The sequence below is a fragment of the Mobula birostris genome, chromosome 31 (assembly GCF_030028105.1).
Source record: "Mobula birostris isolate sMobBir1 chromosome 31, sMobBir1.hap1, whole genome shotgun sequence".
NCBI lineage: Eukaryota > Metazoa > Chordata > Chondrichthyes > Myliobatiformes > Myliobatidae > Mobula > Mobula birostris.
The window spans coordinates 17,532,507-17,555,610 of NC_092400.1; the positions used below are offsets into that span (position 1 = coordinate 17,532,507).

Genomic DNA, 23,104 nt, shown 5'->3' on the forward strand with positions numbered 1-23,104 from the left:
TGTTAACTTGCAGGTTGAAATTGTGTTAAGAAAGACAAATACAATGTTAGCATTCATTTCAAGAGGCGTAGAATATAAGAGCAAGCATGTGATGCTGAGCCTTTATGAGGCACTGGTCAGACTGAACTTGGAATATTGTGAGCAGTTTTTGGCTCCTTATCTAAGAAAAGATGTGTTGGCATTGGAGAGGATCTGAGGAGGTTCATGAGAATGATGCCAGAAATGAAAGGGTTAATATGAGGAGCATTTCATGGCTCTGGGTCTGTACTTGCTGGAGTTTTGAAGAATGAGGGGGAGTTTTATTGAAACTTTATTGAATATTAAAAGGCCTAGATAAAGTGAATGTGGAGAGGGTGTTTCCTGTAGTGGGTGAGTTTAGGAACACAGGATAGAGGGACATCCATTTAGAACATGGGTGAGAAGGAATTTCTGTATCCAGAGGATGGTGAGCCTGGAATTCATTGCCTCAGACAGCCATGGAGGCCAAATCATTTAAAGCAGAGATCTAAATATACAGTTGCAAGAGAAAGTTTGTAAACCCTTTGTACTTACCTGGTTTTGTGCATTAATTACTCATAAAATCTTTATCTAAGTCACAATAATAGACAGGCAGAATCTACCAAAACTAATAACACAGAAACAATTGTGCTTTACATGTCTTTATTGAACACTTTTTTAATCAATCACAGTTCAGGCTGGAAAAAGTATCTGACCCTTTGTATTTAATAACTGGTAGAACCTCCTTTAGAAGCAATAACCTCCACCAAACATTCCTGTAGCTGCTGATCAGACTTGAACAATGGCGAGAAGGAATTTTAGATCATTCCTCCATACAAAACTTTCAGTTCATCAATATTTCTGGGATACCTTGCAGGAACAACCCTCTTCAAGTCATGCCACAGCATCTCCATTGGATTAAGATCTGGACTTTGACTTGGCCATTCCAAAACATGAATGTTTGTCTTATTAAATCATTCTGCTGTTGATTTACTCTTGTGTTTCGGATCAGTGTCTTGTTGCATCATCCAACTTCTATTAAGCTTCAGGTGATAAATTGCTACCCTGAAATTCTCCTGTAAAATATGGATACAATTTTGAATTCATTGTTCTCTCAACATTTGCAGCTGTCCAGCCTCCAGGACAGCAAACCAGCTCCAAACCATGATGCTCTATCCACCATGCTTCACAGTTGGGATGAGGTTTTGGTATTGGTGTGCAGTTTCCTTTTTTCTCCAAACATAGCAATGTGTGTTTCTGCCAAAAAAGTTCAACTTCGGTCTCATCTGTCCACAGAACAGTGTCCCAGAAGCATTGTGGAACATCCAGGAGGTCTTTTGCAAAATTGAGATATGCAGCAATGTTTTTTTTTTTGGAGAGCAGTTGTGTCCTTCCATGAACACGATTCATGTTCAGTTTTTTTTATAGTGGACACATGAACAGAGTCTTTAGCAAGTTCCAGAGATTTCTGCAGACCTGTTGCTGTTACCCTTGGGTTCTTTTTCACCATCTTCAGCGTTGCCCATTGTGCTCAGTGTGGTCTTTGTCAGACACCCACTCCTAGGGAGAGTAGCAACGGTACTGAATTTCCTCCATTTGTAGACAATTTCTATTACTGTGGACTGATGAACACTCAGGTCTTTAGAAATGCTTTTATAGCCTTTTCCAGCTTTATACATCTCTGCAATTATTCTTCTAAGGAGCTCTGAAAGTTGTTTCGATTGAGGCATGGTGCACATAAACAGATCTTTCTTGAGAAGAGTAGGCTCTATCAGTAACCTGACGTTGTTTGTCTTTTTCATAAGGCAGGGCACCTTTGCAACTCACGGCTCCAATATCATCTCATTGATTGGACCACCTGACTCCTACAAAAGCTATTTGAAGGCATTACTCCTGAGGTTTATATACTTTTTTTGAATCTAGACTGTGATTGTTTAAATGGTATACTCAGTATTAATGAGAAGAAGTATAATTGTTTATGATTTATTAATTTGAGCAGGTTTTGTTTGTCTATTATTATGACTTGGATGAAGATCAGACCACATTTTGTGAGTAATTAATGCAGAAAACCAGGTAATTGCAAAGGCTTCACAAACGTTTACTTTCAACTGCACCTTTTCCCTAGCTTCTGCCATCTCCAGCGGGATCCCACTACCAAGTGCATCTTTCTTTCTTTTCCAGAGATCACTCCCTACATGACTCCCTTGTCCATTCATCCCTCCCCACTGATCTTCCCCGGTACTTACCCTTGCAAGTGGAATAAGTGCCACACCTGCCCCTACACCTCCTCCCTCACTACCATTCAGGGCCTCAAACAGACCTTCCAGGTGAAACAACTCTTCACCCATGAATCTGTTGGGGTTATCTACTGCATCCAGTGCTCTCAGAGTGGCCTCCCGTATATTGGTGAGACCCGACGTAGATTGGGAGACAGCTTCGCCAAGCACCTATGCTCCATCCACCAGAAAAAGTGGGATCCCCCAGTGGCCACCCATTTCAATTCTACTTCCCATTCCCATTCTGATATGTCCATCTATGGCCTCTTCTACTGCCATGATGAGGCCACACTCGGGCTGGAGGAACAACACCTTGTATTCTGTCTATTTTGATAGTATAAACATCAATTTCTCAAGCTTCTGGTAATTGCCCCCCTTCTCCATTTCCATTCCCCCTTCCCCCCCACCTCATCTCCTTACCTGCCCATCACCTCCCTGTAGTGCTCCTCCCCCTTCCCTTCCTTCCATGGTCTTCTACCCTCTCCTCTCAATTTCCCCTTTCTCCAGCCCTTTATCTCTTTCACCTATCAGCTTTCCCACTCTTTACTTCAACCCTTCCCCCTGCCGGTTTCACCTATCACCTCCCGCCGTGTACTTTTTCCTCCCCTTTCCCCCCACCACCTTCTTGCTGTAACTTCTTATCTTTTTTTCCAGTCCTGTTGAAGTGTTGGCCTGAAACATTGACTGTTTACTCTTTTCCATAGATGCTGCCTGGCCTGCCGAGTTCCTCCAGCATTTTGTGTGTGTTGCTTGGATTTCCAGCATCTGCAGATTTTCTTGTCTTTGTTGATAGGTTCTTGATTAATCAGGGTGTCAAAGATTACGGGGAAAAGGCAGGAGAATGGGGCTGGCAGGGATAGTAAATCGGCCCTGATGGCATGGTGTAGCAGACTCAATTGGCCAAGTGGCCTAATTCTGCTCCTGTGTCTTGTGGTTCTAAATAACTTTTTCTGGGGAAATTGCAGATCATGACTCAGAATTCATTGGAGTAATGATATTGGCAACTAATGCCTTAAGTTAGATGACTGTACTCTGTGGCAAATTAAATTTTTATATTTGGCTGAGACACTGTACAGCCAATAGATATACAGTGGATTCCATTTAATCGGGCCATTGGTTAATCGAGGCAGACGCTCAAGAAAATAGCCAGGATACCCTTCATTTATTTGAGACACTATGCTGCTTAATTGGGACTGGAGAATTTTGCCAAACCGTTTCTAACTAACATAAATCACATGCACCTTTGTGTGGGTATTAGACACACCGTGCCTAGAGCAAACTGTTTTTAATTACTGCCAGCTGTATGTGTATATGTTCAAAAAGCAGTGATTTTAGTCACTGATATTTGGCAAGAAATAAGCGTTAGGTCAAATTAGAACCGTTTTACTCACTGCGGTTTCAAGCATTCAGACTTGTCGATGCCTGAAAAAGCTAGGTGTAAAAATGAAATGATTTCACTACTTCCAAGTTAGGAACCATGAAGATTTTGAAGGTATCGACAATCATCTTTAATGTTGCAGGTAAAATGAAGAGAATACGATCATTGAAAGCATTTTATGAAGGCAATCCATTATCACTGATTTTGTTAGTTTACAGTCAATCAAAAGAAAGTAGCAGAGTACAATGGATAAATTCCAATATCAATGACTATTAGGAACTAGTACGGTGTTTTTGTAGTATGGCAGTAATATTGATAATGTTCAATTTGTTCTGTATTTCATTCAGGTGCATTTTTTATTCAGTTAAGTGGTAGTTTACCTTTGTTATACTTTTTAAATTATTTCCATTAAACTTTGGCCCAATTAAGTAGCTGCCCCAATTAGCCAATGTGCACTGGTCCCTGTGTGTCCCAATTAACTGGAACACAATGTATTTGCACCAGCAAAAAACCTACATTCTCTTCCTCACTGCTGTCCTAGGAAAAATTTTGTAGTGGTAGAACTGTTGATTGCTGCAATAAGCCCAATTTAATAAAACAAATTAATGAAAAATCACAGAATAATTTAATGTAGTGGCTCAGCTCAAACTCATCAGACAGATGTTCCCTTCATCTGTAACAAGGGAATTGTACCAGTATAAAGCAAAGCAACTGGCAAGTCCCTGAATATTTTATAAAGATTAATTAACAACGTGGGAACAGTAAGATTCCTTAGTCACCATGATTCATCAGTGTACTGAATGTACTTGTAGATACTGACAATATTCCTTAATCATTTTTGCAATTGACTTTCCTGAACTTTGATCAGTGGCAGAGCTGAATGGAGATTTTGAAGTTGTACAAGGACAAAAAAAAAGATTTGTGTGCAGTGCCTTGTACAACAAATCCCAGTGCTGAATGGTTAACTTGTCCATTACTGAAGAAGTGTCAGCTTAGATCCTTGTACACCATTTTCAGAAATGGATGTGAACCTGTAGTTAACACACACACGCAAAAAATGCTGGAGGAATTCAACAGACCAGGCAGCATCTATGGAAAAGCATCTCAGGCCAAAACCCTTCATCAGGACTAGGAAACAAAAGAGTAAGAAGGTACTTGCTCTGACTTGTCTTTTTTTCCAGCCCTGATGAAGGGTCTCAGCTCGAAACATCGACTGTTTACTCTTTTCCATTGACGCTGCTTGATATGCTGAGTTCCTCCAGCATTTTTAGTTGTTGCTTTGGACTTCCAGCATCTCAGATTTTCTTGTCTTTGTGAACCTGACTCAATAGGATTGTCATAGATGAGCAATGGTACATTATTCTGCTGTTCACTATGATTAAGTTCTCTTCATCTATTTTTAAATTCCTTGAAATGAATTGCTTGGTTAAAGCCTATTTGTTCAGTGTGTACTGTGTCATATGATGAGGGCGGTTGTGGCCTTTCCAGAACCATGATTCATCTTGGCAAACTTTTCTACAGAAGTGATTTGCCATTCTCTTCTGGGCAATGTCTTTACTCCAGCTATTATCAATACTCTTCAAATATTGTCTGACTAGTGTCAGTGGTCACATAACCAAGATTGTGATATGCAACAGCTGCTGATATGCTATCATGTGACCCCGATCAGGGGACTAAGCAGGTGCTACACCTTGCCTAAGGGTGAACTCAGGCTAGTGGAGGGAAGGAGTGCCTTACACCTCCTTAGTAGTGACATATCTCCACCTTGCCACCCAAAGCCTATGTCATTCACAGGTTGGAAAAGGGGTAAATATAATGCAATACCATGGAGCTCTGAATTGCAATTAAAACACTTGGGCTGTTTGTGGGATGGGGAGACAAAATACATATGGACATTCAGAAAGCTTCATTGTAGAAGATGTGCCTTTGGCTTCACATGCTTTAATTTTAGTTAAATTCTGGACAGGATTAGCTCTTTTAAAGTACAGAGATATTAAGGACAATATAGAAAGAATTGACTGGAGGTTTTAGCACAGGGATCTATGCTGGGGCTTAACTATCTTAACAGAGCTCAATGTTCAAGGTAATAAAAATTGTTATAACAGGTATAATTAATTTTATTATTTTTGTAATTTTGACCTCTTAAATGGTGAGTAAAAGATCATACCACGACAAGCATTTGGTCCATGACAAACTAGAAAAGCTCGTTTATCTCAGTTGCTGTTCCTTTATTGCGACAAGCACAATAACAGACAGACTGCCGTAGCTCAGTGAGAACTCCTAATTCAGTCACATACAGACGGGCAAGCTGATTATTATGTATTCAGGTTGCATTCAGGGTGGCACACAAACACTAGTTAACAACCTATATAACCATGCTAAAATATAACAATTAACAAACTTGAACATTGCACCATAATTCTACTGAACACACACACCACAAAGCCATTTTAAAACCAGAACTATAAGAGATAGGAACAGAATTAGGCCATTCAGCCCATTGAATCCACTCCTCCATTTCATCATGGCTGATCCCGGATCCCATTCAACTCCATACACCTGCCCCGTCACCATATCCCTTAATGCCCCAACCAATCGGGAATCTATCAACTTCTGCCTTGAATATACCCATGGACTTGGCCTCCACCACAGTCTGTGGCAGAGGTTAAAACTACAAAAATAGTAAAATTATTTATACTTGTTACAACAGTGAGTAGCACTGGCTGCAAGGAATGCTGGGGCGAGCTGTTGACCGCGCTCCTGGAGCACCACACGGCCCCCACCTGAGAAGCCAGCCATCCTTGGCAACCCCAGCGTCCACAACTAAGTCCAAAAGTCCCGATAGTGGTCGACACCAGTGCTGCCTGGGGTGTAGGGGGGTGCCTGTAGACACCCAGGGGAGGCACTGTTTTGTGAGGTAAGAGGCAGGGCACCCAGTGTGTCTCATCCTTCCCTCAGCCTCATTGGGTCAGTGGGAGCTGTCGGCCAATATAGTAGCAGCCAGTCCCGGTGCGTCATGACTGTCTTCCACCGCTCAGGCAGCCACACCCTGCAAGTCACATCGGAGATGCGCTTGAGCACCTCTCCTGAACCTTTCCAGTTGCTTCAAAGCTTAGGGAATAGTCCCTTCCAGGAGGGGCCGTAAATCCGTACTCGGACCCCACAGTAAAGTCCTGTCCCCAGCTGTGGGCATCATAAGCCTGTTTTTGCTAGCAACGAGCTGCGCTTTGGTTCTGCCAAGCCGCATTGTAAACAGCCTGCAGGCACCGCCTGAGGTGCTGCAGGTATTCCAGCCCAGCCTCCCCAAGAATTTCTGGCTAGGGGTGGGTGGGGGGAGAACCAAACACCCAGATTCACCAGCGTGCACAGCTCACACCTGAGCATAAGCACAGCCGGCGTACACCTGGTGGTCTCTCGGACCCCAGTACTGGGGGTAGGTGGCCATCCCAATCACGCTGGTGCTGGCTAACAAGGATGGTGAACTGCGTAGCCAGGGTGTGGTTGAAGCACCCCACCAACCTATCACTTTGCCGATAATGGAGGGTGGTCCATGTTTTGGTGATTCCCAGCTGCCTGCAGACCTCACTAAACACCTGCACCTAACAGTTGCACAAAATAATCTGCGGATGCTGGGATCAAAGCAACACTCACAATATGCTGGAGGAACTCAGCAGGTCAGGCAGCATCAGTGGAAACGATGAGTCGACATTTCGGGCCGGAACCCTTCGTCAGGACTGAAGAAAGAAGGTGGGGGAGGGTTAGAAGTTATTTTTTACAAAAGAGAATTTATTAAGTGTGGGAACCAGTTCTGCCAACCGGAGGAGGGTAGTGGTTGTGGGGAACTGGTGAGGTCTATTATCCAGGAAGTAGCGGAGGGCTTTGAGGCCTTCTTGATGGGGAATGGAGGTGTATAAGGATTGGACATCCATAGTAAAAATGGATCTTCCAATCTTCCAAACCTCCCCCCCCCCCCCCCCCCCCACTTTCTTTCTTCAGTCCTGACGAAGGGTTCCGGCCGGAAACATTGACTCATCGTTTCCACTGATGCTGCCCGACCTGCTGAGTTCCTCCAGCATATTGTGAGTGTTCCTAACAGTTGCACCCTTGGTCACTGTGGAGTTCCTCCAGAGCGCCAAACCAGCAGAAGAACTCCTCCACAAACCTCTGGCAGTCTGGTCCAGGGCCTCCTACACCTCCGGCCACTTGTAAGGTAATCCACGGCCACGAGAACATAGCGGTTTCCGGCATCGGTGTGGGGGAAGGGGCCCAGGATGTCCACTCCTACACGCTGCATTGGGGGCGGGTGCCCACCAGGTACTGCTGCATTGGTGCCCTAGACTGGCAGCCTGGCCCCTTCTGGGACGTGCAAGTGTCGCAGCAGTGCGCAACTGCTCCATGTCCTGCCTATACCCAGGCCAATAGCTGCATTCCTGCAGCTTGCCCAGCGTCTTTGCAACCCTGAAATGGCCAAACCCCTCCCCCCCACCAGCCCGTGCACCAACTGCAGGAGGTGTCTGTGGCCGTGGGTCAACTGCCGAAGCCAGAACAGCAACCCATAGCGCATCTCCAGCGTGCCCCACTGTGAGTATAGGGCTTTGGCCCCTGGATCCAGGGCAGAGACCTCTGCCCACTCCAGCCGCTGTCCCTCACTCAGCCATCCCCTCACCCGGGCCAGCACAGGATCACTCTCCTGTTCGCTGCTGGTGGTCAATGGTGGGGATGTCTACCTCACTGCCAGCTGCCACCTAAAGCGCTGCCACCTAAAGCACTGCCACCACCGCTTGCCCCTGGCTCCGCTCCGTGAGGCAGTGACAGCAGCAACACTCGTTGGCCTCACAGAGACGGCTAGAGAGGGCGTCAGCATTGTCACTTTCTTGGGGTCCATTGCCACTCCTCCTGTGCTCACCACGAGGCCCAGGTACTTCTCTGACAGCACAGCAGGCAGCATTTTGTGGGGTTGAGGAGCAGGTTCGCCTGGTGGATGGCGGCAAAGCCCCCTTCCAAGTTCCGCAGAGCATCAACAAAAACGGCAGCGTGCACCGGGAGATCGTCACAGTGACTCTACAGAATGTGAGCCAGCATCCTCTCCATCAGTCTCTCGAATGTGGCCAGGCCATTACCCGGAAGTGCCACAGTCGGTGGTGAAGGTAGTCTTGGGCTGAGCCTTCAGGGCCAGTTTGACCTACCAGTAGCCATTACAGAGATCGAGAAAGCTGAACCAGGTTGAACCTACGATACAGTCCAGGGTATCATCAATTTGGGGCAGCAGGTGAGAGATCTGCTGGGTCACGGCATTGAGAAGTAGTCTACACAGCACCCCCAGGACCTGCCTTTCTTTCTGACCAACAACACTGAGGCTGCCCACTGGTGTCAGAGGACTCTCTGTCTGGCATTTGGCGAGAGTCTGGCTTTGGGGCCTTGGGTGGATTGGCTGGGCGCCCCCAGTGTTAATGTGGTGTTGGACCAGCCCTGAACATTTGCAGCCCTCGTCGCTGGCTGCAAAGATGTCGAGGTGCTGGTCAGGAAGTCTTTCAGCCACCACTGCGGGTCCTGATCAGAGTCCTCGCTGCTCTGATGCCACAGCTCCCGCACTGCCTGGGTGGACCGATGCAGTTGCTGATGAAGGGCATGATGTGCTGTGCTGGGGTGGCCAGTGATGGTGCGCTGTGTTCCATCGGGCTGCTGCAGAGTGTGCTGCACTGTGGCAGGCCACTGAGACCAGTGGTGGTGGTTGTGCCCACCTGGTCCGCTTCTTGGAGCTGCCCTGCCAGAGGTTGTGGGTCAGGTCAGGGCCATATGGCCTGGCGCTGGTTGGACTTGTCTTACGGGCTCCACCTCGTCACTTCCCTCTGATCAAGATGGCACCTAGGTACAGCGCTTCTTCAGCCAACATCTTCTGGATAGTTCATGAAACCTTATGTTTTACTTCTTTTATGTCTTTTACATTTGTTTATCATCTTGAATGTGGTTTTGGAATTGTTGGAGCCTGTGATTTGCAGTTTGGAGAACGCAGTCTCCGAGAGTATTCTGGGAGGCAGAGGCACCGTGAGTGAACCTCTTTGGGAGGAGACTGTGGGTGGCTGCTGAGCTTGAGCTGATGGTCAACTCCATTTCACCAGTTAGTTTCCATTGTTCGCCGATTATAGCGACAAGGGAGATTGAAACATGCCAGTGAATGTGGAAGGTGAGGGCCAGCTGCCTGCCTTTTTATCACTGGGGGATCGCTGCTATGGAGAGGGTAGGCTGCCTTTTGATTGCTGGTGGGACTGCTCTGCTACGGAGAGGGAAAGGCCTGCCTTTGTGCCCAAAGAATGTGACCCAGGTTTTCTGCGTTTTTGATAATGGACTTGGACTATAGACTTCTTTCAATCTTACAGTTCTTGTGTTCTGTGTTTTTCGCTCGATCTTTCTTGTATTTTTTGTGTGCAGGATGGGGAATTTGGGGGTCGATGTGCCTGGCCTGTTTTTTTTGTGCAGGGAGGGAGATTTGGGGGTTGATGATCGTGCGGCCGTTCTTTCTTGGTTTTGTGGCTCTCTGGAGAAGAAGAATTTCAGAGTTGTGTACTTTGATAGTAAAATAAACCTTTGAACATTGTAAGTGGAACTTGTTGATAAACAATAACAACCTCTGTAACAATTCTCAAACTGGACTATTTTTTTGATAGGTGCATAGCTATTGAGTTCTCTAAAGCTGGGCATCAATTGCTGCCTGTTGGTGATGTAGATTTGAGGTCTGCAGAGGTTCTTGACTGTCGCTTTATTGCATTTTGTCTGTCTGAGCATCTTACAGGTGTGTGTATTATATATAATTTTGGGATATTGTGATCTTTTTCCTCAAAACTACTATTAACACTAGCGCCCCACTGACAAGCCTGTAAAATGCTGGTTGAATTAAGTTTCAACTGGACACTGCTCTGAACTGCACTACATTTCCACCAATACAACTGGAGTATTGAGAGTCACCTTGTTATGCAAAGGAGAATTGGTAAGTGTTGCAGGGAGTAGGAGTCATCCACTGAATTTTGTACAACTAAAATTTGATGTACAATTTTGTATAAACTAAGCTAATATTTGTTTATCTTTTAAGTGTATGTGCAGCATTTAGTTCTCAAGTTTTAGAATTTAAAACAGCTATCGCATTCCTGTATGGAGTAGGCACAATAATCTCAATCTTGCAGTGTCCTTCTGGTTAAGGCATTGAGGATGTGCCGTTGAGTTCAGGACAGGTTGTAGGTTTAGTCACATGTATATTGACCTGAGCCATGGAGGTGTAGGAGGGTAGCTCCTGCTTACTGCAGCATTCTTGTTGGTAGATGGGTTTCCCTCTTACTAGCCAACAGTGCCTGCGTACATTTACGAGACTACACTTTGCTGCACAGGCAGCTGTGGTGGAATAGTTATGGAAGTGGTTTGGTCTTTTGAGGCTGTGGAATCATCCCCAAGTATGTTGTATTATGTCAAAGGGGAAAAAATTGCAAGGAGAGTTCTGCAATTCTGTTCTGTTTTTGTTTTGAATTTCTGCATTGTAGCATCAGTTGCACCTTGTTCCAATAAAAAAAAATAAAGAAATTTGCTTCCTGGAATTTCTAATTAACAAGAACCTTTTTGCTTGCTCTGCTGCATGACCACTGCCTTGTCTGTGGGCAGAAGGAACCTTAGAGCAGTGGAAGTAACCTCAGAGCAGTTTTAACTATCTGAAATGAACTGAACAGGTGCATTTTAATCAGTAATTAAGTGGTATCACACATTCCAGTGAGATTTCCTTTGCAATTAAAATATGGATCCAAATAGGACACATTTATGGTCATGGCTTAATAGTAATTTTCAAATATGGTTTTGTATTGATTGTACATGTTTAAGCAGAGGATTTAAATGCACCAGATTTTCTTGTTTTAAAAATACTGACTAGAATTGATCCAGACATCTCCATGGTTCTGATGATCAAAATCCTGTTGCTGAGCCACAAATATGAGATGCTAGATTTAGTTGCAAGAGTTTGCTGATCTCGTAGATCTCTTTGTATAATCATTGGAAATGTTTTATTGCAGGACTATAAACAGTAGAATTCAATAAAAATGTGTTCAGTGAGCCTCTGCAGGCTCATTGGTACAAATTGTTCAATAAAAGTCTGCTAAAGATTATTACTGCTTCTCATAATGGTTCTTTTATAAACTGTTCAACTAAAAATCTCAGACCATTTTTCAATCCTTTGAGGTTTTTAAAGTCTTATTTGGTGCTTTAGAAAAGATATACTGTCTCTGGAAGATGAAACTACTTTAGACAACTCTAGTGACCTATAATTTATCAAATTATTTCATCGTTTCGGAGTAAAGTATCAAGTTTAGGAACAAATGGGAGTAGGAGTAGACCATGCAGCCAGTCAAGACTGTTCTGCTTGTTAATGCGATTATGCCTGAACTTCTACTACTTGTTTTATTCTCCAAATGTCATTCTTCTACTAATATCCAAAAATATGTTGATCTGTTTTGAATTGCATTGATGATATTCCACAGTTCTATCTGTTGTCAGTAGAGAATTCTGAGTTACGAAATTTCTTGTCTTGCTCCTCTTTGGCCTATCCCTTGTTTGCGATTGACCCTAGTTTAGATCCCTCTGCCAGGGAAATGTTCTACCTGCATCTATTCTGTTGAGCTCTCTAGGAATTGTACCTTACAATATTTCTTGCATTTCATTCTTAAAATCTTAACATTAGAAGCTTAGTTACCTAACGTAAACACGAGGAAATCTGCAGATGCTGGAATTTCAAGCAACACACATAAGCTGGTGAACGCAGCAGGCCAGGCATCATCTCTAGGAAGAGGTACAGTCGACGTTTCAGGCCAAGACCCTTCGTCAGGACTAACTGAAAGAAGAGATAGTAAGAGATTTGAAAGTGGGAGGGGGAGGGGGAGATCCGAAATGATAGGAGAAGACAGGACGGGGGAGGAATGCAGCCAAGAGCTGGACAGTTGATTAGCAAAAGGGATATGAGAGGATCATGGGACAGGAGGCCCAGGGAGAAAGAAAGGGGGAGGGGGGAAGCCCAGAGGATGGGCAAGGGGTATAGTGACCTAATCTCAGACTTGCAATTCCAAGAATCAGCCAGGCGAATCTTCACTGCACTTCCTTTACAGTGGGGTTTTCAACGTGGGGTCCACTGACACTTTGCTAAATAGTATTGGCTCACAACATTAAAAAAAAGACTGGGAACCCCTGCTCTATAGCAAGCAGATTTTCAAAATCCAGGTGTGATCGTACCTAGGCTTTGCACAAATGTAGTAACACGCCTTAATTGTTGTGTTCCATTCCTCTAACATGAAGACCAACCTGCTGTTGGCTTCTGAATTGATTGCTGCACCTACACTAGAACTGTGCCTCTCCAATGTCCCTGCTTTCTCTCCAAGGAAACGAGTGGCCAGGGCTGCACAGCATTGGAAGCAAACCCTTTGACTGAGTGAATACGCACTGACCTGCAAGCACCTAACTGTATCTCAAATCTGAACACTTGGTTCAGTTTGTTTTCGTTTTCTTCCCCCACCCCTGAATTAGTAACTTCCGATCTTTGTTGTTTTTTTTCAGTGGAAGTGAATTTCTCACTTTGCATTTCAAATTTCAAAGTAAATTTATTATCAAAGTACATATGTCACAATATACAACCCTACAGGCATACTCAATATATCCATAGAATAATAACCATAACGGAATCCATGGAAGTCCGCACCAACTTGGGTGTTCCACCAGAGAGCAAAAGACAGCAAGCTGTGCAAATACAAAAAGAAAGAGATAATAATAATAAATAAACAGTAAATATGGAGAACATGAGGTGAAGAGACCTTGGAAAGCGAGTCCATAGGTTGTCAAAACAATTCAGTGATGGAGCAAGTGAAGTTATTCAAGAGCCTGATGGTTGAGGGGTAACAACTGTTCCTGAACCTGGTAGTGAGTCCTGAGGCTCCTGTACCACCTTCCTGATGGCAGCAGCAAGAAGCGAGCATATCCTGAATGGTGGGGGTCCCTGACGATGGATTCTGCTTTCTTGCGACAGCATTTCATGTAGATGTGCTCAGAAGAGCTTTACCCGTGATGGGAAGAGCTTTACACAAGGTTAGTCTCTGCCATTGAACCCCACTTAATTCAGCCACAGAGTATGGTGGCATGCAGCGTCATCTGTCAGTCAAATGGTAGGAGCAGGTCCACTTAAGATCAGGACTGGCCTACTCCTGCACCTGTTTTCTGTGTTTCTATGTGTTCATTGAAGTAGCTGAAAGCTGTTGGCCTTTTTCAGAACAGGCAGCCACAGTGAAGTTGATTGGGTGAGGAATGCATGCACTTTTGCATTTATTACAGAGATGTATTCTACTTGAGGGCTGGAGGTTGAATTTGTTTTATTTCTGTTGGCTAGAATTTAGAAGTCCTTAATTTGGAGCAGGAAACATTTTGTAAGACTGTTAAGTCTGTGTCTCTGCTGGATTTGTATTAATTAGCTGTGGTGCTAATCAATAATTAACAGTAGAAATGTTGCATGTTTGAAGATGTTTTTTTCCACTTAACCAACAGAATTAATGGCAGTGGGAATCTGTTCTTCACTGACAAACTTTTGAGTGTGAAATTAAAAATTCAATATCAATATTTCTAAATTATGGCAGGAAAGTTGCCCTGTTGCCGTATAATCAATGTTTAGGTTTAGACTCAGGTTTCTGGTTAAGGTGGCGCTATCAAATGCGTGCAAAAGTTTGCTGGTAGTCAAAACATCACTAAAAATACCTTTTCTGAGGTAAATTGTGTTAAATTATCACTGCAAACAGTGAAGGGGCAAGCAATGGTGGAGCAAGTTTGAGGGATGAGCTGAGATGTGTGTTGTAGGTTGAGTTCAATGCCCATACAACTGGCCCAGGTGCAAGGTTGGATCACTCTGGGCACCGAATAGAGAAGTCAGGCACCAGGCAGAGGAGATTTGATGTGAGGTCAGATCTCTCTGGTCACTGAGCTGATTTTAAGGGCTTGAGGGTGGCTTCGAGGTAGGTGGCGAAATCTGGGCCCGGAGCAAGTCGCTGGGTGGTGTGGTCTAGTCCCGGAGCCTTTCGCTGCAGTAGTGCCTGGGTCCTAGTGCGAGGTCCGATATGCTATTTAGTCAATATAAGTGCTGGCCCAGATCAGAGGCAAGAGCCAATTACGCTCACTCTCCACGATGTTCAGTCCTCTCTCCAGGGCGCCAGAGCCTTTTACTGCAACTTTGGTCAATTTAAACGCCAACCCAGATAGACTCAGGTGTCGAGATCGAGAGCAAGAGCTGATTTTGCTCATTCTCTGTCATGACTGTGTCTCAAGACTGCCCCAGCTGTTGTGCTCAATGCCCACTAATATGATGAACTAATAAGCGAGGCTTTGAGCCTACTCGGGATCAGATCTGTGGACTCTGTTTTTGGTTTGGAATGTTGTTGTTTGCATCAATTGTTTGCATGATTTGTGGTTTTTCATACTGGGTATTGTCTTTTATTTTTATTTTTTAATTGGTTTCTTTAAGGTTTCTTGCTTAATGGCTACCTGTGAGCAAACAAATCTCAAGGTTGTATCATTTATACGTTCCTTGATAATAAATGTACTTTGAATCTTTGAATTTTAACTAATAAGTAATCAACAAAGCAAAACTTACAATACAAGGTCATTCGTTTGCAATGTAAAAAGTCCTGGCACCCGTTTAAGAAAAAAGTTTTTTTCTAGTTGTTGAAGCTGGCGTTTCAAAAATGTAATTCTGGAAGTTTTAGACTATTTTATGTGTGATTTGTTGAGATCATTACAAAACATTTAAAATTCAATAGGGATAGCTGCTGAGATCAGGCACCTTTTTTTAAAAAAAAAGAAGAAAGTTTTTCCTCGGTAAGAGATGGTCCAAATAATCTGAACTCGAGGTAATTTTTTTTCCACTTTTTTTCATCCAAGCCTCTGACAGGTTTCCATTATGAAATGTTATCCAAAGTTTCCCCTTTGCCTCAGCTTCTGAACAATACAATGTACTGAAATGCCACTGAAGGTGAGCAGTGGTCATTGCCTTGAATGTTCTGACGCAGGTAATATCGAAGAAGAATACATTGTCTTTATGGAGAAAATGTAAATAAGCAGAGAGAACTATGGAAATTGGCATTGACATTTTGTTCCAACATTATACGAGCAGAGATACAACAGGCTGAATAGATGGGTACTGAGCTGTAAACTCATAACAACATTCATGCTGCAGTATCTGATGTAGCTCTCCCAGGTCAATTTAAATTAATAAGATTTAAAATTTGGAAATCAACAGTGTACATTTTTGGGTGAAAAATGATTGACGTTGAAACAGGTTTTTTTTGCCTTCCTCTTTGCAGAAAGCCAGTCCAGTAGTGCTTCCCTAGACACACTACTTGCACTCCTACAGACAGAAGGAGCAAAAATTGAAGAGGAAACTGAGGTAAATGTTTCATGCTTCAGTTTATGCAAATTGTTTGTTCAGTGAACAAGCAGTTATGATAGAGCATCACTGATATCTTAAACTCTTCTGTCATCTGAGCTGACTAAGCACAGTTGTTTGGTGATCTTGTGACAGAGGGGAGAGGAAAAGAGTTTTGGGTGAGATTGGCAGTTGCATAAAACTATAATTAGTTAAACTGCTCCCCAGTGTCAAATGAACTTTTGATGGTTCATTTTGCAAATCTCTTAATGCATGCAAGTATGACGCTTTTAAATTACAACCCCCCCCCAGTCCCCTCTCATTTCAGTTCTCATTCCCTCTTGTGCTCTGAGATCATTCTGACTGAAGGAGACAATGTCTACTGTAAACCAGCACAAGTGATCTTAGTAATTCCATGATAATGACTGAGAAACACTAAGTAATCATAAGGGCAGGAGACTTTCTTTTGGATGTGGAAAATTGCCCCACATTTTTTTTTTTTAAACTTCTATTTCTTTTCCATCCCTTTTATCCAATCTCTTCCCACCCTCATCTATCACCATTTGCTACTTTCTATCTTTCAGCTGCTATTCATCCTATTTTCAAAGTAAATTTATTATCAAAGTGTATGTGCATCACCATATAAAACCCTGAGATTTATTTTCCTGCAGGCATACTCAATGAATCCATAGTAGAATTATAAAGATAATAGAGTCAATGAAACGCTGCACCAACTTGGCATTCAGCCAGTGTGCAAAAGACAACAAACTGTTGTCTCCTTTGTTGTCCAGTCCAATCATCCCCATTCTTGTAGGTCCCTTTTATTCAATACCATTTTGAGTGTATAATGTGCCTTTTCGAGCTTGTGTTATGAACTGAAATATTTAATAATTTTCCGGCCTTTTCACACCTTCATGTGATGCATCACTAACTGTCCTCCTGTGTTGCACAATTCCTCAGTCTTTTTGAGGGTGAGCTTTAAAATAGTATCCAGTACAGCTCAAAGCTAATTTTACTACACTTCCAAGCCTGCTCTCCATAATGACTCTTTCTTTTTTTGTCTTAGTGGGATCTGTTCTGGCAATGCCAGTGCTTCTAAGTTTTTCCCCATATTCCTCTTTAAAGGACTTCCCCTTCCACACTGATAACTCAAAAGCATTCATTCCTTTTCTTTTGCTCCTGTTCCAAAAGCAGAATAAAGATGTGTTTGTTATTCATTTCACCTGTTTCTGTATGTAGCAGATTGTATACATGAGCATCATCCCTCTTTTATCTCTCCTTTCTATTTCTCTTTCACCCCTCATTGTCCGTGATCCCTATCAAGTGCAGGAGTTGCTATACTTATCCTTCACCTGTCTCGCTCTGTGTTGAACACCAAATGTTACCTTCAGGTGATAAGTAAATTCCTTATTCTAATTTCAATCTGGTATTCTGTATTTGTTTATTAAATCGGCCCCTACTGGGTCATCAAACACTAACCGTGTGATCATTTTGTAACTTGCCTTTGTCTAACCTGTGTGTTGCTGTGGAGCTGCTCCACTCTTCCACTTACCTCTGGACCTCCTTGTCTCCTTTTCTGCTTAAGCTCAAGGACACAACTTGCAAAATACCTTTACATACTTGAGACTGAATTCAGCAATTGTGAACAATCATTCCTGCTATTCCCATTGCGCCTTCATCCAACCCAGCTTGTCTGCATTTTCATTGTCAACTTGATCACGGCTGCCCTATCCAGACCTGACTTTTTATTCTTCCTACCTCAACACCAACCTCCACACCCCTCATCAGCACATTTGTTTTAAGAAAAAAAAATAGGGTGTTGATCCTCGGGGTGGAGGAGCAACACCTTGTTTTCCGTCTGGGTAGTCTCCAACCTGATGGCATGAACTTCGATTTCTCTTTTCGCTATATTTCCCTCCCCCTCTCCTCTCCTCTTCTCTAGTCTCTTACCTCTTATCACTTGCCTATCACCTCCCCGGTGCCCCTTCTTCCCTTTCTCCTGTGACCCACTCTCCTTTCAGATTCCCTCTTCTCGAGCCCTTTCTCACTCACCTGGCTTCATCTGTCATCTAGCTATTCTCCTTCCCCTCCCTCCACTTTTTTATTTTGATGTCTTCCACCGCCCCGCCCCCCCGCTCCCCCGTCCCGGAGAAGGGTCTTGGCCGAAACATCGGCTGTTTATTTATTTCTATAAATGCTGCCTGACCTCCTGAGTTCCTCCAGCATTTTGTATGTGTTGCTTTAGTTAAAAAAGTTACTTTTCTAACATTTTCCCAGATCCAGTGAAAGCTGTTGATCCTGCTTCTGCCCACATGTGCTGTCTGATCAAGTGATTTTGGATTTCACAATACCTGTAAATGCCTTTTTGCTTTATTGATCAAACAACTGATTGCTTTACTCTCAATTTTGTTGTAGATCATGGCTGAACACTTTCTAGATGGTGAAGTACCCTTGGATGTGTTTATAGACCAGTATCCAACAAAGCGAAAACTGGCACATCAGCGGCGTGTAAAAATCGAGAAGCTGCAGGAAATGGTCATAAAAGGACCAAAGTTAACCCGGCCACGGTTACCCCAGCCACAAATGCAACCTGAGCCACCACAGACAACCTGGAATTCCAACAATGCAGAATCTAACACACCCACTGTCGTACCTCGGAGGGTTCCACCGCCACCTCAGGTTGGAGCCTCTCCCACTCCTTTTACGAGTGCAGCCCTGGGGGCAACATCAGGAGCACCTTACCCTGTTCCGTATCCTCCCATCCCACCAAGATCAGGGAACACTGCTCCGACTTTCGTCTCTCCACTACAGTACAGGCCACCCTGCCCTCTGCCTGCTACTCAGAAAGCTGGACATCCTCCTCAACCAGGCTTTATTTTCCAGTAATCCTGCAAAATGGGTTCCAGTGCAGCCTTCTGTGCATAGATACTTCTGCAGCATTCAATGTCTGATGTGTGTGTGATCTGTATTTCTCTGAGGGAGAATAAGAGATCTGCAGATCAGAACCTTGCACCTACTTCAACAAGAATCTCTTAAATTACACGGCAGCCTTGGAATTCTATTTTGTGAAGCATTTGGATGGAAGATGAAACATAATGGGGCCTTTCTATGATTTCTAAACCTTTTACTTCTGGAATCCATTGCACTCTCTGCAGGGACATTTTAGAAGTTCTTCAGCAGCAACTGCCACAAAAATACAAATGCTGATACAACAAAAAAAAAACAGATTATAATTTACTGACAGTCGATTAGCACAGTTTCTAGAAACGCATTTACTGTTTCAACTAGGAAAAAAATACTGTGATTGACCATAGGCATAGATTGTGTATAGATGTAGTTTTTATAGAAAGGTAATTTGTACTGGAGTTTCAGGGCTCTGAGGTTTGTGCCTATGTGATTGGGTATACTTATAATCTTTTCCTTCTTTCATTTATGTCAATGCTAACATTACAGATTTATTGAATCCTGTTTAACTCTCACTAAGCTCTCAAATTATTAGCTTTGAATGTTTGTTTACATATGCACCACTTAAAACTAAACCATTCTAATGACTAAAAATAAACTTACTTTGACATTTGATATTTAGCTTTAATACTTCTGGTAGAAAAATAGTCTTATGATTTTTGTCAAAACTAGGCACCAATTTAGCTGTTTTTGATGCTCCCTACCCTAGAAGACAATGATTCCTGGATTTGCAACAGGGATGTGTTCTTTGAAAGTGTTGTGACATTTCATAAATGGAAAAAAACTGTATGAAATGCATTTTAAGTGTTTGAGTACAGTGTCTTCCTGTGTGGGGAGTGTGACAGATTTTTCTTATAACAACATTTCATATTGAAGATTCATATCCAAAAGAGTTAACAATGTTATAGCAAAAAAGTTGTCAATCTAATGTTTGTAAATCAAGGAATTACTGCTGGGTTGCAAACCTACTGGAAACTGCTCAACTACATTGGTTGAGGGGAAATTATGTCAAAACAAACTGAATTTCATTTGGTGAACAGGTACAATGAAACATACTTTAAAATTGTGAAGCAGAACAGTTTTAAAAATGAAGCGTTAGATAGCTTTTCTAATGTGTAATAAGAGGGGGAAAAACTCCTTTTGTTAGTGTTAAGCTGTGTTACATATTTCTATCCTTTGTATCTACATTCAGAAACAGTTCTATTTAGGGCTTTAAACAGATGGACTACCTTATTTATTTGCAAGCTCAAGAAGTGTCATATGTGGCTGTATGTTATGTGCCTTAGTAATATTCATTGAGGGACTGTTGGAAATGTTATTTGTGGTACTCAAGAGGTAGCACCATAGATTTTCATGTTTATGTTCCAAGGGATGGAGTGTTGCAGTTAATGAAAGTATTTTGTTGATCTAAACTATAGTATATCAAAGTTAGATTAATAAAACTAATCAATATTAAAAAGAAGCAGATTAGTTGGTGGCAATATAACATGTTCAAAAATGCATTACTGCGAATGAGGGAGACTAAAACTTTATCTTAAATGGTTTCCTGAAATTACACAAATTCTTTGCCTCATTCAAGACTTTGGTAAGTTGATTGTAGCAACATTTCAAACACTACAGTTGGATTTGCTTTTGAGTACACTTTTTGTAGGATGACTTTTTTAAATTAAGTTGCCTTGAAAGGCCTCAAGATTGTCTCTACTGCAGCAGGGAAAAATCCTCACTCCAGTTTCACATGTTTTAACTAAAATGTTTGACAGTACATTTGTAAAGTTTTATAGTTCATGACTGCTGTTACTAATGTAGTGGTGAGCTAAAAAATTACCTCATATTTTAATCAGTTCTATTAATAAAATGCATTGTACATTATCTATTTTGCTGTCTTTGCTTTCACTTATGCATTATGAAAGATTGTCTCATTACTGTGTGAATCAGAATTTGACTTGCTCATTCCAGGTAATTAAAGTTGCTTTTGAGTAGTTCTCTGGTAAAAGTTGAGTATCACCTGGTTCTTGCATTTTCTTTGGGAGACAGACTCTTAGATTCTATGCTTATCATAATCAGGATTTTTAAAATCCTTTCTATATTTGTAAAAATAAAGTGCAGGAAAGAAAATTTAGAAATAACACATTCCCATTCCCAATGAAACTTAATATTAATTCTGACCAATAACTCTTTGAAAACTTTTTATATATTGAATAATCGTGTGTGTATATTTTTTGAATTTTTATATACAGTATATTAAATTTATTGATTTCCATCTTGTTTAACATTTACCTGCTGATAACTCTTTGTATAATCCAGTTTTTAGGCAAAATATCTTTCCAGTAAGCTTGGAACATACTAGTGTTTATGTGAATTGAATCTTCAAGTGAAAATGAGAAAGAAGATTTTCCTTTCAAAGTCTTCACAATTATGCAATGAAGGGTTAAAAGTAAAAATTCTGATTTCAAGCTGTGTATTGGGTAGTTGCACGAATCACGAGGTAGAATGTTGTAGCAATAGTTTTCATTGTATATTTATCTATCTTTTGATGTAAATGTTAATGTCAACTTGATGTTTTTTTTAAAAGCAACTATTTTAAATTCTAAACATTGACTACAGAATCACTACAAATTGTTTTAATTGAAAGTTATTAAAAAAAAGGTTGCATGTCCTTTGTACAAAGTACTGTTGTCTTTAGAACCTAAGATGCTTGGATCTTTTATTGCTTGATCATAGTTATAATTAGAATGTTATAATTATAATTAGAATGTTGACATTCTCATTACAATTGTGGTTGACGCAAGAGATTAATCATACTGGGTTACACGAAGGCTGTAACTTACAACTTGGGTGGTATGAAATTGCCCATAGTTCATTACCATTAAAATACTGATGCCCCTTCCCAAAGTTCATAAAGAATATCTTGTCTGTGAAGTTTAATGAAAGTTGTAAACCTTTTACAAAGTTATATTTCAGATATATAATTTAAGGTTTGTGTTCTCTGCTTCACTTTCGCTACCAGCACCAAACCCCTTCCTCCAACACTGCGGGATTGATTTCAACAACGTTTATTTGTATGGTACCAATGTAACAACATAATTTGATCCTGATTCGGGTCTTTTGGAAGGTGGTTGGTTGATTTTTATCACCTAATGTTACTAAATGAGGTGGAGATTTTTTAAATGGTCTTTTTAGGGTAGATTTTATCTATCAAATGTTTAATGTCCAAAAGGGAGGCTAGTGGTGGATGATAATGTTAGTTAAGCTGCAATGTGGGAGCAGTGCAAGAAAAAAGATGCAGAAGAATGACGGGTAGAAATTAAATGGGAGAGAATTAAAAGTACTTCTGTAATCCATGTTATTGAGTTACTTTAGAGCAGGGGTTCCCAGCCTAGGGTTCACTGACCCGTTGATTAATGGTAGGGATCCTTGGCAGAACAAACAGTTAGGAAGCCCTGCCTTAGAGGTTAATATTGCAAAGAGGAAAGGATTAAATTTCATGTGTCTGCATGGTGATGCTGCCTTTGAGATTAATATTATTGAGGCAAGTAATGTTAGAATATTCTGAGGAACCAGGATTATCTCAATGTTGAAGATGAGGGAAGTCGACTGGATTGTGTCCTGAATGAGACTAGTGGGAGGAGGCAACACTTGCAGGAAATGGGGAAAATGAGATAAATAAACAGCAAATTCAGTGTTTGAACACTCGGGATTAAATACGGTTGTTGCACCTGAGCTAGACATAAAAGGGGAGTAAAAATGTAAATCCTGTAGATCTTTATGTAATTCCTGTTGGAAACAAATAGGTTGACGTGGTTGATCGGGTCTTCACCCAGCAATAATCAGGGCAGTAAGGCCAATTCTAATTCTTTCTACTTGCCAGGGATGGCAAGCTCGCAGGACTGCATTTGAACATTGGACTACACCCAATTAGGTGTACGTATTACCCACTTTTCGTATGGCTAATGAGTTTCAGATTATTTATAATGCTGTTATACAACAATTACAAAAATGGAGAAAATGTAGCTTTAATTATTGTGGAGCCATTATAACTGTTTGCCAGGAATGCAAGTGTCTGCT

At 41.9% G+C, this 23,104-nt stretch overlaps 1 protein-coding gene across 1 annotated transcript in view; it reads left to right on the top strand.

The window, feature by feature from the left end:
• vps37ba (VPS37B subunit of ESCRT-I a) overlaps positions 1 to 20,908 on the top strand; it is a 36,969-nt gene extending 16,061 nt beyond the window's left edge. The window contains exons 3-4 of the mRNA XM_072247738.1: positions 16,014 to 16,096; positions 18,491 to 20,908. Of these exons, the coding sequence (XP_072103839.1) occupies positions 16,014 to 16,096; positions 18,491 to 18,961 (554 nt within the window). The 3' untranslated portion in view covers positions 18,962 to 20,908. The remainder of the gene's footprint in view (positions 1 to 16,013; positions 16,097 to 18,490) is intronic.
• Positions 20,909 to 23,104: the final 2,196 nt, after the last annotated feature.